Source organism: Podarcis tiliguerta (assembly GCF_965153285.1).
Source record: "Podarcis tiliguerta genome assembly, chromosome: 2".
Lineage (NCBI taxonomy): Eukaryota > Metazoa > Chordata > Lepidosauria > Squamata > Lacertidae > Podarcis > Podarcis tiliguerta.
In genome coordinates this window covers 15,986,014-16,001,088 of record NC_139535.1, presented here as the reverse complement: position 1 = coordinate 16,001,088, position 15,075 = coordinate 15,986,014, and the positions used below count along the sequence as shown (strand labels likewise).

General features: G+C 46.3%; 1 protein-coding gene and 1 long non-coding RNA gene across 3 annotated transcripts in view; one reads left to right on the top strand and one right to left on the bottom strand.

Annotated features, from left to right (window-relative positions):
- The window catches only part of LOC310670834 (nurim-like), a 39,084-nt gene extending 31,053 nt beyond the window's left edge, over positions 1 to 8,031 (bottom strand). The window contains exons 1-4 of one of the 2 annotated variants that reach the window (XM_083426618.1): positions 7,749 to 8,031; positions 6,453 to 6,655; positions 5,760 to 5,936; positions 3,237 to 5,195 (exon numbers count right to left, since the gene is read on the bottom strand). In XM_083426618.1, coding sequence (XP_083282744.1) covers positions 4,878 to 5,195; positions 5,760 to 5,936; positions 6,453 to 6,655; positions 7,749 to 7,893 — 843 coding nt within the window. In that variant the 5' untranslated portion in view covers positions 7,894 to 8,031 and the 3' untranslated portion in view covers positions 3,237 to 4,877. Of the gene's footprint in view, positions 1 to 3,236; positions 5,196 to 5,759; positions 5,937 to 6,452; positions 6,656 to 7,748 lie in introns of those variants that run through there. The other variant, XM_083426619.1, reaches the window with a different exon arrangement.
- Positions 8,032 to 8,909: 878 nt separating this feature from the next.
- On the top strand, positions 8,910 to 11,703 carry LOC310671119. The gene is made up of 2 exons (XR_014507802.1): positions 8,910 to 9,915; positions 10,275 to 11,703. It is a non-coding gene; the product is annotated as an uncharacterized lncRNA (long non-coding RNA).
- The last annotated feature ends 3,372 nt before the right edge of the window (positions 11,704 to 15,075 follow it).

Genomic DNA, 15,075 nt, shown 5'->3' with positions numbered 1-15,075 from the left:
GAGTGAGAGAAAATAACGTTAGGAGGGCTGAGTGTCCCAGTGTCCCAGTGTCCCCAGGATCCCAGAGTCATGGGAAATAAAAGCAGTAAAACAATTCTTGAGACACCACTACAGAGCTTTCTGGAAAACTGGAAAAGTGCCATGAAAGCAGAAGAGTGGGGATGTAAACTCAAAAAAACAGACTCCAACATTTATGTGAAGTTGACTGGCCTTCGTATTTACCAGAATGGCCTCCTGGAGGATCCTTTGATCCAAACTTGGTCAACATTTTATGGAGTAACATTTTCAAGGCCCACACAGATCAGATTCCCTATATTTCTATCTGGAAAGCCAATGTGGATCAAAATCCCTCATGGCTTCGGAAAAATAGAATTGTGACTGCCCAAGTCAAACTGTGTTCAATACAATTACAAGTTTGAAAAGAAACAGCAGTCTGGCCAGTCCCAGAAGAACAGTCCCAGAAGAAGAGGAGGAAGGAATAATAATTTGCACCCTCCACCCTATGCAGCAACTGCGCCAAGGCAACCAAATAGGGCTGCTTCTCCGCCCAATGCCCAGACTGAGGACCCAAATGAGAAGATTCCCCCCTCTGCCCCTCCCCAACCCCCTTTTGATGCAAGCAAGGAAGGTGAAGAGGAAGGTGATGATGGTGATGATGATGACTTCAGAATAACTCTAGATAAAGAGATAAGATGGACTAATAAGCAGTCTGACAGAGTGTTCCAGTAAGTAGAACCGTTTAAAAGAGTGAGCTGGATGTGGCTTCTTGGTTCTAGAAGCAGCACAATGCAAGGATGTGAATTGGCAGACAGAAAGAAACAGAGCAGAAGGCTTTGAGAGTCGCATAGGACAGAACTGTTAAAAAAAAATAGACAATTAAACCCAAGGGATTGAAAACCCTAGGATTACAATACTGACCACTGAGGAAATCCGCAAGATAAATGCCCTCAGGGCAGCGGACAATACTGATGTTGCAATTGAGGCAGCTAAAACTCCACTTTGATGGCCCCACCCCACCGACTGTACGACCCTCTGGAGTCATCCGATGTCCAGGACCACAGACCTCCAAGCACTTTAAATCAGAATCCTTCTTTTGAAGAGGACCCAGCCAAAATAATTAGGGGTTTGTCTTCAAGCAAGCCAGAAAGCCAAAAATGCAAGAGGGTGTCCACGGGAGGGAAAGAAGACGCCTAGGGAAGAAACCAGTGCACCATCTGCAGGCAAGAGGGTCATTGGGAAATGGAATGCCCATAGGCCCCACGCCCGACACACCCCACCCCCACAGGCCTGGAACAATAAGATTTCTCAAAAATGATTTCTTCTCATCTCTGTTCTTGCTAAAAGACTGTTGCAGCTAGAAGCGAGTGAACTAACTGTTTCTAACATTCATTCATGCAAGTAACAGGACATCAGCTTTTTTTTTTTTTTTCTTCCTTGTGCCAGGCGCTTGGAGGTAGCTTCAGAGCGTTATCTCTTGGCTGCTATCCCAAGAGGAAAATGCTGCATTCTCACCAACCAGCTACCCTGAACCTCACACTGTCTGGATTTATGGTTCAGCCACAAAAAAACCCAGAAGGCCAAGGGTTACCCACCCCCCTTGCCCCAAGCACTAACCTGAGGAAAGTGACTTTCTTAAAAGCAAGTGAATGCTTTCTGTGAACTTTGTCAAGTTTTTCCTTTTAAGGTGCAATTTTACTCTGAAAAAGGAGCCGCAGCATAACATAGGAATTTTGAAACTTTGATACTTTGCCAGAAGCAAGGGAACACATTGGACACTAGCAAACTTGGCAGATGAAAACTGAAATTTGCAACATGGCTTACAGGCCACGAGAGCTCTGAAATTTAGAGCACATGAATGAGACTTTTAAAAAAAATTCAGCTGGCAAAACTAAACCCAAGGAACAGAACTGTTAACCCCTTGCGAAGTTTCCTACCCATGGATTAAAAAGGCTACACTGTGATGAGGCTGCGTTTTAATATCTTAATGTTTTAATATTTTAATGTTGTATTTTAATCTTGTTTTTAAGTTGTATTCATTCAACTTGTTTTTATTATTGCTTGTAAGCCGCTCTGAGCCCGGCCTTGGCTGGGGAGGGCAGGGTATAAATAAAAATTATTATTATTATTATTATTATTATTATGAACTATGTTCCTCTGCAAACGGTAAATAACTGTTGGGGGGCTTAAAAGCCGGCCGTTGTTTCGTGAGGGGGACGGGGGGGGGGGGAGAGCCTTAGCGATGCCACAGAAAGAGCTAAACGTGACTAGAGGATACATGTGGTTGCTACTCTGATTTTGAAGCTGGGCAGTGGGAGTGGCACATGCTTCTCTAAAAGCAGATCTAGGGAAGATTAAGTTAATTGCAACCTTAAACACACTTGGGTCCCATTAGAGAGGATCCTCATGAGGCCGGAGGAACATCGCCCGGCTGAGAGGCGTGAAGGCCACTCCCTGCAAGGCCTTTCCCACCTGGCCCTGGGGGCGGGGCCCAGACTCACCCAGCCCTACTATGTAAAATTTGTATTCTGTAGTTGACTTTTATTTTGAAATCTTTAAGATAATGTTTTTGTTTTCTGTTATGTTGCTTTGACAGTATACTCTATATTTCACTTTTTTCACATTGTTTTATTTATGTTTTATTGATTTAATATGCTTTAACCCACTTTGAGGTTTTTCTTAAAAACATAAAGGGTATAGAAAGTAAATAAATAAATAAATAAATGTATAGAGCAGGGATCTCCAACATGGGGTTGCTCACATGTTGGGCAACAACGCTTATAAGCTTCAGCCCGTACTGCCAAGGTTGATGAGAGTTGTATTTCAAAAGCTCAGGGGTGGAAAATCTCATGATTCTTACAACTTGTCATCATGAATAATTACAGTGGTACTTCAGGTTAAGTACTTAATTCGTTCCAGAGGTCCGTTCTTAACCTGAAACTGTTCTTAACCTGAAGCACCACTTTAGCTAATGGGGCTCCTGCTGCGCCGCCGGAGCACCATTTCTGTTCTTATCCTGAAGCAAAGTTCTTAACCTGAAGCACTATTTCTGGGTTAGCGGAGTGTGTAACCTGAAGCGTATGTAACCCGAGGTACCAATGTATAGGTAAAACGTTTGTTGATACAGAGCTCATTTTTAGCTTCCGGGAGCAGCTGGTCACTTCGGCTTTATAAAGAAAACCAAATATATTGAAACACTTTACATTAAAAACAAATTTCAGAACAGAGACAAACCAAACTTTTTTAAAAAACACACACCCGTTTTTTTACTTTACAAACCATTATCTTCTCAATCCAAGATTTGCTTTTCATATGTATAAAAATACTTTGTTAGCAAGGGGGTACAGAAATAATAATAAAAAAGCTACAATAAAAGCATTATCAGCATTTAAAAAGAAATGCTAGTGGATGTTCAAGGCATTGAGTTACAAATGAAGGCAAAGATCCAACCATTGCTAGGTAAAGCCTGGAGACATAATCCTAGAATCCTAGAACCCTGCCCCCACCCCCAGCCCGCTTTTGCCTGTAAATGTACTTGATTCAAAGATCACATAAATTATATTTTTTCTCATTAATTCTGATGGGCGGGGCGAGTTAAAAGTCACCCACCGCATGGAGATATATTTGGGTTTGAGAGGCAGGTGGTCCACTGCTGGATGGCCATCTTGACCAGAATCTTCCTCAAGGCCTTGTCTTCTTCAGCCCAGGGTGGCCTTGGAATTAAGAATGCTTTGGAACTGAATTGACGCGACAGAAGCAAGAGGATGGGCAATGAATTCTGATGGCTTGCTTGGAACAGAAATGTATTTGGAAGACACTGCTGAAGAGGTATATTTGCAAAAAGCAAAAAAACCTCACAGCCCACCCCACAAATTATCTAGGCTGCTACCTCTTTAAAATAGTTCTTGCTTGTGAATCAAAGTTAAAAATCCTATACTTTAAAAATCACTTGGGCAGAAGTTCTGTAGCAGAAAATAAATTGAAAATCCCAGTTCTAATGCTTTGTTATTATAATAAATTTCAACTGAGGCATCTTCTGTGCTTTTTAACAGCTGCAGAATCCCAGTCAGGTGTGCCTGGTGCCCTCTAGGGCAGGAAGGCCAGCAGCAGAGTCCATGACAGACAGAGCCACCCCCTGACTGGTTGTAAGTAAAGCCAGCTAGCAGGTGAGGAATGGCTGGGGGCAGACTGAGGTTACTGGGGTTAGTGCCCCACTGATTCCACAGGGCCCAGCTTTGCCAGAGATGGGGAACATTTTGTCTGTTGACCTACCTGCCTGCTGTCTGCAGTTGTAAATCGTAAAAAAAGCCTCCCACAAACAACAACAACCTGACCACCTCACCTAAATTCCAGTCGGTTATCAGTGACTCATTGTTCTTCTTAGCACTAGTGGGGGGGGGGAGACTCTTTTTGGGCCCAATATATCCCTTTAAGCCTATACAGCAGGTATGGGGCATCCACAGCCCTCCAGATGTTGATGGCAGCTGAAGTCCACCAACTTCTGGAGGGCCATAGGCTTTCCCCACCCCTGCTCTAGAGACTTCCCTCCAAGGAACTTGGGGTTGAATTCTGCCATCTTTGGAGTTCCACCTCTTTCCTCAAGGATTCCAACCTACTGGGCCATGTGGCTCGACCTGGCATCACCATATAGAACTCCTTATATGTGTTTTAAGAGTTGTAGCAAAGTAGGCCTGCTGGAAGCCAGAACTCTTAGGTCCCATTTATAGACCTCTCAAGTCCCGAGTGCATAAAAGCAAAAGGATGTACAAGGCACATTGCATCGTTCAGTGCTTAGCATGGGAGAGTGCAAGGTACAAGGCTCTCAGGCCCCAATATACTAGGACACCAGCACCCGCATATAAAATTGGCGCCACACCGGTTCAGTTCTTAAGGACGGAGGGGCCATTCTGAGCCAGCAGATCTCCATAGGCTGCCTCCTCACGGGAGAAGATCTGGAACTTCTTGTCCAGCTGAGCTCGCAGGTAGAGGTAGTCTTGCTGGTCAAGGTTGTGGGCGCAGGTGATGTAGGCTGTGAAGAGCAATGCGAGGAGCAGGCGGTCAAGAGAAAGGCAGGGAACGGCCCACAGGATGAGGAGAAACTCCAGGTACACGGGGTGACGCAGGTGGGAGAAGAGGCGGATGGCATTTGTGGACTTCACGGCCAAAGGGTCCCCCATGCCCAGGCAGTGGTAGTAAACCTACGGAACGAGAGAAACACCCATATGCACCGCAGATGTACAAATCCTTTGGGGAAACAAGACACCATTTTGAGACCACTATAAATAGATGAAAATATTAGCAGGATTGCAATAACACTCGTAGCAAGTTCTATGGACCTATATAAAATATGGACTATTGAAAAAGATGCAGTAGAAAAGGTTTAATAATAGGCCCCTCGGAGGGGAAGTCCAGAGATTCTGAGGAATCTCCAAATGTGGATGTGTGTGGTTGTATTGTATCTTATAGTTTTAAAATCAAATTTGTAAAAATAAATAAATAAATCCCTCAGAATTCATCCAAATCCAATGCACGCCCCTAACTGCTATCACTGTAAAGCCAGAGCACATTAAGAGCTTCCAAGAGAGAGGTCATGGCTTCCAAATTTGCTTCAACCCTGGGATCTCTCTTTTTAGAAATATTGCAAAACAGGAGGAAAGATCTTCTATCACCCTCATTGGTTGGTTCATTGGGCCTCGCTGAGCTCAGCCGCCAAATACAGGACGGTGGCCTCTCTAGATGGGGAAAGGGAAGCTGCGCGGTACCTGTTTGACCCCCATCAGCTCTGCGTAGTCAAAGATGAGGAGGATGCTAAAGATGACCAGCCAAGCAATGAAGTGGAGGATGAAGCAGATGAGAGGGACCCAAGTGACCCATGGCTCCCTGCTCGTATTCCAGAGCACAGGAGCATCCTGCACAGGCTGCCAGTACCTCATCAGCAGCTAGGTGGGAAGGAGAAGGCACATTAGATAAAAGTAGATTCTCCTGCAGGCACACGTCTCATATGGATGCATTTTGGGATTCCAAAACTGCAATCGCATTGTAGAAAATCCGCTGGACATGCAGGCATTAGCCAAATCATACAAATCATATCCATACTGGGTTGTTGTTGTTGTTTTTAAATTGTGCAAGATTCTAGTCCTCATCATTGCAATGATGCATTTTGCTTCACAACATAATGAAGGCTATGCTGAGTTAATGGTGTGAGCTTGGGAGGTCCGTTATCAAAATAATTTGTACCAAGGAGCAAAGACTTAATGCTGAAATTGGGGAATTTGCTTTGGAAATATCGCTTCCATGAAAGTGCAGAGTATGAAATCTAAACGGCATCATGCCAGGAAGATTTATTCTGCATTTTGAGTTTAGCTTTTCTGACTTGGGCAAGAATTCACTCCTCCCCTTCTTCCTTCCCTTCAGTCCTCTCCCCCCATTTTGGTGCCCCAAATTGATACCCCTACCTGGAGAGTCAGCGCTGTGCAGAAGACATAGAAAGATCTCTGTAGAACTCCAAAGCAACTTCTGGTCCAGTGTTTGACTTGCTGAGTGGCCATGAGGCTGTGCTGCAGGATGAAGAGGACAATTAAGCCCATGTCCACCATTAGTGGCCGCAGAATCTTGGGATCCCTCAGGGCAGCTTCCCATTGAAGATGAGGAGCAGCATCTGCAAAGAAAAGAGGTTTGCTCAAGGTGAGGCCTAGTGCATCCAGCAGGGTGCTGGCAGAGGATCTCAGATAGTAGCCCAGAAACTGATCCCAGAGACAAATTGTTCTCTCTCTCCTTCTCTCTCTCATCATCTTAAAACAATCCTTCCACAAACTGGTGTTCTCTGGATAGCTCAGTTGGTTAGAGTGTGGTGCCGATAGTGCTAAGGTTGCAGGTTCAATCCCCGTAAGGGACAGCTGCATATTCCTGCATTGCAGGGGGATTGGACCAAATGATCCTCAGGCTCCCTTCCAACTCTATAATTCTGTAATCTCAGATCCTGTTATTTAGGAGATGTTGGACTCCAACACCCATCAGTCCCAGCAGCAGGGATGGTGAGAGTTGTACTTCAAAACTTATGGATGATAGCAGGTTGGGGAAGGCTCTCTTAAAGTATTGGGAAGCTTCTGGATTGAATGGCCTTAACACACAGAGCAGGAAGTAGAACATACAGACATTTTTATCCAATCATCTTTAACGACATCATGGGATATTATTACCAAACCATATTGCTCACATACTAGTAGCATTGGCGGCGGCGGGGGGGGGGGGAGGGGAGGGGAGCCAGACCACATCCTTCGCCCTGCCTGCCTTTGACAACAAGGCGCCACATTTATTTCTGCTTGTTGGAAAACGCCCAGGGCAAGACGCAAACTTCCAACAGGAACCATTGCAACATAAAAACACAGCGTTAAAAGGATCTTATCTAAGATCTAGGAATTCCTATCATTTGACTTTCTCAGTTTCAAAGTGGCTGATTTAGAGTTTCAGCCTCCTGCCACTTGCCTGGGCGTCTTCAGGATCCAAACCAAGAATAAAAGGAAGGGATGAACGGGCAAGTTTTCATACCTCTTGGCATGCTGCTGAACTACAACTCCCGTCATCCCTCAGCATTGCCCATGCTGCCCTGGACCCGATACAGAGCCCCACACCTGGAGGGCCGCCGGATCCCTGCTTCTCCGCCCAAAGACCGCGCACCTCGCACCCCTTTGCAACCCCAAGCTCTCATTCCCTCCCCCGCATGACCCTCCATTTCTCTCCCGCCCCCGCACCGGTTCTGTGCTGGGCAGCCCCCGTCCCCGGCTGCAGGAAGAGAGCGCGGAAGGAGACGAAGCGGATCAGCTCCACGCCGGTGCCGAAGGTGAACAGGAAGCTGCCCAGCGCCGGGACCATCATCAGGAGCTGAAGAGCAGCCATGGCGGGCAAATTGCGCTTCTCCCGCCGCCCGGAGGAACCGCCCTGCGGAGAGGAGGGGCTCCCTCCGGAATCTCCACGCCCTCCCGCTACGTCACAAGCGCGTAATGAGCAGCGGGGGGGGGGATTCCTCCCTATCAGGAGCGGGAGGGAGAAGGGGATCTTCCCCCTTTGCCGAGTGACATCACACGCTGGGAAGGGGCTCTCGTCGAGGGATTCCCCCTTCACGTCGTGACATCACGAAGAACTCTTGGGGGGGGGGGCTTTGACATCATGCAGGATCTAGGGAGCAGAACCTCCCCGCCCGCCGAAATATTCCTCCCCGTGGCAGAGGAACAAGTAAGGGTTGCCCCCCCAACCCCCCCCCCAACCCAGCTCCCTCGAGCCTTGTAAGGAATCAGCGCCTGCTCTTTTCATCCAGGGGCCTCGACGCAGCTCTCGTTCTTCCATCCCCACGTTGGGCAAAAGATTCCTGCATTGCAGGGGGTTGGACTAGATGACCCTGGTGGTCCCTGATAACTTTGTGATTCTTTGATCCGGACCAAGAGCGACGGCAAACCGCAACGAAGAAAGCAGAAAGCGGATTCTAAGCGCAGCACCGCGGAGGAGGGGCTAAGAATGCCACCATTCTCACCTTGCCGGCTCAGAAGTGAGCGCAATGGAATCCGCTCTCAGGTAAGCCTGCGTAGGTGGCTAGGATCCCAGCCTCACTACCTTAGCATCTAACTCAGGGGGTCTTACTTCTGAGTAGGCATGTATAGGATTGCACAGTGAAACAAACGCCGCCACCTCCTACCGCCTGACATGCTGATAACCCGAATGTAGGGGTGTGACATTTTGGGGTCGCCTTCCTTTTTCAATCCAAACATAATTCATAAAACAGGTTATAAATCATAAACAGTGGTGGAGCTTCATGCTCCAGCGGGGGTGGGTGTGCGGGGAGAGCAAGCGGGGCTGGGGCTGGCACGCGTCCTGGGGGCATGGCACGCATCCTGGGGGCATGGCACGGCACCTATGGTGGTGGTGGGGAGCCGCGATGGCACCCCACTGGGATCGCACTGCTGGGGGCGGTGCGCTCCCCCCCCTTCTTCCTCCGCCAGTGGTCATAAACACAACAGAACAAAGCAATTAAATGTTGGTGCTGTGGTCTAAACCACAGAGCCTAGGGCATGCCGATCAGAAGGTTGGCTGTTCAAATCCCCACGACAGGGTGAGCTCCCGGTCCCTGCTCCTGCCAACCTAGCAGTTTGAAAGCATGCCAGTGCAAGTAGATAAATAGGTACCGCTCCGGCGGGAAGGTAAACGGCATTTCCATGCGCTGCTCTGGTTTCGCCAGAAGCGTTTTAGTCTTGCTGGCCACATGACCTGGAAGCTATCTGCGGACAAACGCTTGCTCCCTCAGCCAGTAAAGGGAGATGAGCACCGCAACCAAGGTTAGGGGTCCCTTTACCTTTACAGTGTCCACACATTAAACCTCAAATGCCATAAGTTAAAATCCTAAACCCTTAAAATGTCAAGTAGCAGCAATAAAACATTGCCATCATGTCTTCCATTTATTAAAAGCTGGGATTAAGGGGGGGGGAATCAAGTCCCCCCCCCCCCCCGATAGCTATAAATAAGCAGAGGAGGAGGTCTGGTGAACTCCTGAGGACCATGATCCTTAAAGAGCGTGACAGCTGATTAATTCATCTGAAATATAAAAACCATAGCCTACTGTGTCAGGGAGAAGATGTGCGACTTTAGGGCTGGTAAATGGCACTGTAATCTTATTATACATGTCTACTCAGGAGTAAATCCTATTGCGTTGGTCCAAGAGGCTTGCTCCTGGTGCAGCCTGACATATGCAAGGGCTTTGAATTTGCTTTTAATAGGGCTTGGCAAGTTTTTTAGGCCTGTGTGCAAGTTTGGATTTTTGATCAAGTTCTTCCAAATCAGCCCTCAGGCGAAAAGAGAGAAACTGCCTCCTGCCAAGTTTGACCCTGCAGGAACAGGGAAGAAAAGGATGAAGATTCCTGGGCAGAAAAGGTTCCCCAACCCTGCTGTAAAGGTAAAGGTACCCCTGCCCGTCAGGGCCAGTCTTGACAGACTCTAGGGTTGTGCGCTCATCTCACTTTATAGGCCGGGAGCCAGCGCTCTCTGCAGACACTTCCGGGTCACGTGGCCAGCATGACAAGCTGCATCTGGCGGGCCAGCGCAGCACACAGAACGCCGTTTACCTTCCCACTATAAAGCGGTACCTATTTATCTACTTGCACTTAGGGGTGCTTTCGAACTGCTAGGTTGGCAGGCGCTGGGACCGAACGACGGGAGAGCACCCCGCCGCGGGGATTCGAACCGCCGACCATGCGATTGGCAAGTCCTAGGCGCTGAGGTTTTACCCACAGCACCACCAATCCTGCTGTAGATTAAAGCAGATTTAGGGAAGGAAGGAAGCCTCAAACACGCCCTCCCCCCCAGGACACCTCATGTTTGCCTTGCATTGTCATTTAAATTTTGTTTTAATATACTTTTCAAATTTATACATTTCATTAATTTTACAATCATTTTAACATTTGAAAGTTTGACTTCATTCCCCCTCTTTCTGCTGTTAAATAAATTTATTTTTTAATATCTTCTGCATATCCAAATTCATTTAATTTGCTCATTTAATTATCTACTTTAAATATATGCTCTTATGACAGTGCAGGTTATTACAGTGCCAATGTTTTTATCTGTTTGCAGTTTATCTGTAAATATTCAATCAACCATTTCCATTCTTTTATAAAAAGTTCGTCATCCTGATTTCTTATTCTTCCCGTAAGTTTCACCATTTCTGTATATTCTGTAAATTTTTGTATCCAAAAACTTCTGCCTCTTTCCATTTTTGGGCCAGCAGCATTCTCGCTTCTGTAGTCGCATACATAAATAAATTTCTACATAATTTAGGCAGTTCTGTCCCTATAATTCTTTTGGGAATTATAGGGAATTTGGGAACTTTGGATTGCAGTGTCATTGGCCAATATTAGAGGAGAAGGAGAAGAATACAGTGGTACTTCGGGTTACATACGCTTCAGGTTACATACACTTCAGGTTACAGACTCCGCTAACCCAGAAATACTACCTCGGGTTAAGAACTTTGCTTCAGGATGAGAACAGAAATCGTGCTCCGGCGGCACGGCAGCAGCAGGAGGCCCCATTAGCTAAAGTGGTGCTTCAGGCTAAGAACAGTTTCAGGTTAAGTACGGACCTCCGGAACGAATTAAGTACTTAACCCGAGGTACCACTGTACCTGGTTCAGTATTGTTTACACCAGGTATCTTTACAGACCCAGGAACCATTTTTAATGCAAATTAGGGGACCCATTTCTTAACCTTTCACCACAAATTTGCACGGTGGTAGTGCTCCTGTTGCAACCCACCTTGGATCAGGTGACGAACCCACTAGTTGAAAAGCAGTGGTCTACTTCGGCTTCATCCCAGCTAGATGCATAAAGGATGCTCTTGCCACCAGGTGGCAGTTCTTAAGTCCCCATGAAGGAAAACATTTTTGCTTTCCTTGCACTTCCTGTTCTGGTGAGGCCAGTAAGTGGATCCTCAATGCCTATCCATTGCTTCAGTCAATCTCTGGAGACTGAATCATCTGGTGAACCTACCATGGCTCATGCTTCAGAGGAACAGTTAATTCCACAGGTGCACCACATGTCAAAGCTGCCATTAGCACATTTTTTAAAAAATTAATTTTTTATTGAATGAGAAAAACCTTAAAATGCATACAATAGCGACATACAAACATTCACTAGATTGTAGAGATTGTAAAGAGTATAGATAGGAAAAAGAACAGACGAAGGAAAAAAGAAAAAGAAATAAGAGTGTGAATAGAAAAAGAACATAATTATATCTGATATACGAATCAGCAAAGAAAAGGAACTTCCAACTAAACCCATTGTACTGATTTACAATTAAACTATTATTTACACAGTTACATAAAGTTGTTTTTCTTTGACTTAATTTAACATTTCCCAACAAATGCTTTATATTGCATGGCTTATTCAATATCAGCCAGGAAGCTTTTATTAGCACATTTGTATGGTTGGTCTTGGTGTTTCATGGGTCAGGATTTTGCAAGTAAAACAAACAAACAAACCGAAAAGGCAAAGGCAAACCCTAAGTTATTGCAGGGACGCGTGTGGTGCTGTGGGTTAAACCACAGAGCCTAGGGCTTGCCGATCAGAAGGTTGTCAGTTCGAATCCCCATGGCGGGGTGAGCCCCTGTTGCTCGGTCCCTGCTCCTGCCAACCTAGCAGTTCAAAAGCACGTCAAAGTGCAAGTAGATAAATAGGTACCGCTCCGTTGGGAAGGTAAACGGCGTTTCCGTGCGCTGCTCTGGTTCGCCAGAAGCGGCTTAGTCATGCTGGCCACATGACCCGGAAGCTGTACGCTGGCTCCCTTGACCAATAAAGCGAGATGAGCGCCGCAACCCCAGAGTCGTCCGCGACTAGACCTAATGGTCAGGGGTCCCTTTACCTTTAAGTTATTGCAACTGTGATTAGTGATCAAATTGTAAAGACCGAGAAAGGGTGTGTGTGCCATGGTTCACACATACGACCTGTCACTCCCCTGTCCTGAATGCCGGATATTTATTGAGGTGTCTGTCATTCTTAGGGAATGAGGGTGAAGCAAGGTTTAAAAGCGCATGCCAAAGAGCATCACATGCCCTTCTGTGGGAGCCCCCAAGTTGTGCCTGCCACCTTCATTGTACAGCTTTTGGCTAATGCTGAAGATGCAGCTCTTCATCCTAAATTTTGACACCTGAATTCTAAAGCTGGGAGGGAACCCAAAGGTCATCTTGCTCAACCCACTGCAATGCAGGAATCTTTTGCCCAATGTGGGGCTCGAACCCACAACTCTGAGATTAATGCTCTGTCGTGCTCTGCCAACTGAGCTATCCTTACTGAAGTGTGTGTTTTTAGGACCCTCCTTGTTTCTGTATTTGTATGTTGTTTTAAATATTATATTTTAATTGTTGTATCCCTCCCTGGGACCTTGTAGTTAATAATACTAATAAACCAAACTGCAGCGGAACAGAAACAGCACTGATTGCGATGATTATAGGTTGCAGCAGAATTTGCTGCCGTCTTACATCCCTGGTGGCGGCTGGTGTCAGCTTCGCCTTTGAGCCAGTGCCAATGACTGGGCTCAACCTCTTCAGCCCCGACTGGGCCAGGCAAGCTGGGAAAGCACTCCCAGAGACCTTCCACTGCAGGGAGCAGGTCTAAGTGCTGTGGACTCACAACTCAGAGCTGTGAGCACCAAACTCAGTTCCAAAAGTCAGCGGAGCACAGCAGAGCATGAACCACATGAACGACAGCTCTGAAGTACAAGTTCTTTTATTCTCTACAGCTACTGCATAAACTAAAGACTAATCGGAGACCTTATCTATATACAGATAACACTCAGACTCCATTTGAAGTCAGGCTGGAGCGGAAGAAGCGATGAGCAAAATCTGACCCCCTCCTTTCTGAAACATTGTCAGCAGATTCTTGCAATGGGAGGGGTGAAACATCCTCAGCTGGACCTATAGGCTAGACTGTGCTGGGGTGTGTGTGTGTGGGGGGGGTCCTCTGATGTCTGGCCCCTGCCCTGTTAAGATCAGATACTCTTTTGGTCCTCCAAGACCTGTCAGAGGCCACCATCCAGACAAAAGGAAGCATGTTTCAAGTTTCATTGATGCCCAAATCTCTCCCATTGAAATAAATGGGCTGAAATTATACAAATTCAGAACCAAGTGCAGAAGGCAGAGGCAAAGGATTCTGGTGGTGAAGTTAACTTCTTTTCAGCCTGAACTTATTATAGGCTGTTTCTGGTGGACGGTTGCATGCATGAGGGAGGTTTGCGACTCTGCCCATGAATCAAATGGGAGGCACCATTTGCGAATCCTTACTCACAAGTATCCATATAAGTGCTCTGATGTTTCAGAGCTTGCATTCCTGTGGGATAAGGAACGCACTTCCTTATCCATTAAACAGATAGTAATCTATCTGATGAATATTGTACGTGTTGGTTGGCTAATTGAGCTCATCAAAGAACATCACTCTAAAAATGCAACTAATCTGTTCTAATGTGGGAGGCTTTGAATCGCAATTATCTGTCCTTGGAATTGTGGGGTTTTAACTTTCAGCAGTTGTTTGCTTCAGCTTGTGATAAGGAAAAATAAAAAACTGCAAAAATAAAAATTAGAACCATAGAATTGTAGAATTGGAAGGGATCACGGTTAACCCTTTGTTTGTTGCTGTTTAGTCGTTTAGTTGTGTCTGACTCTTCGTGACCCCATGGACCAGAGCACGCCAGGCACTCCTGTCTTCCACTGCCTCCCACAGTTTGGTCAGACTCATGCTGGTAGCTTCGAGAACACTATCCAATCATCTCGTCCTCTGTCGCCCCCTTCTCCTTGTGCCCTCCATCTTTCCCAGCATCAGGGTCCTTTCCAGGGAGTCTTCTCTTCTCATGAGGTGGCCAAAGTATTGGAGCCTCAGCTTCACGATCTGTCCTTCCAGTGAGCACTCAGGGCTGATTTCCTTAAGGTTAACCATTACATGATCACTAAACACCCACTAGATTTCACTTGATTTCAAAAGTGGCTCAAATCTCAAAGATGATATAGAAATTAACAGGGAAACAGAATAAACGATTGTATGAATGAGGCCTAACTCTCACTGATTTCAACACAGTTTTCTTCCAAGGGTGCTGAGCTTTGCATCTGTGTACTTTGATTGTTTGCATGCTTACTCAATACGTAATATCTACTGCATGCACTGAGACTGACTGCCAGGTAAGGACTATGGCCTTAGATGTCCTAAATGTCTGGCTAGTTCATAGCTGTTATTATTTGTTACATCTGAGTCCTGCTCTTTCCCCAACAATGCCATTCTAACATCCCAACAACTCTTTGAGGTAGGCTATTGTGGGATATTGTGATTCGCCAAAGCCAAACTCAGAACTCTTTGAATTTAGGATTGCTGACGTTCTAATGCAATGCATTTTTTGAAAACATCGCCCAACTTGCCATACACCTGGGTTTTCCAGGACATTTTGCCGATTCAGCAAAAATCCGATCGGATGCCATTTTAGCGGCCCGATTCCCTGACGTATGGCAGCCTTGCCCAGGCAGTGACATTTAGCAGAATTTTATGTTTGAATGCTTCCAGAT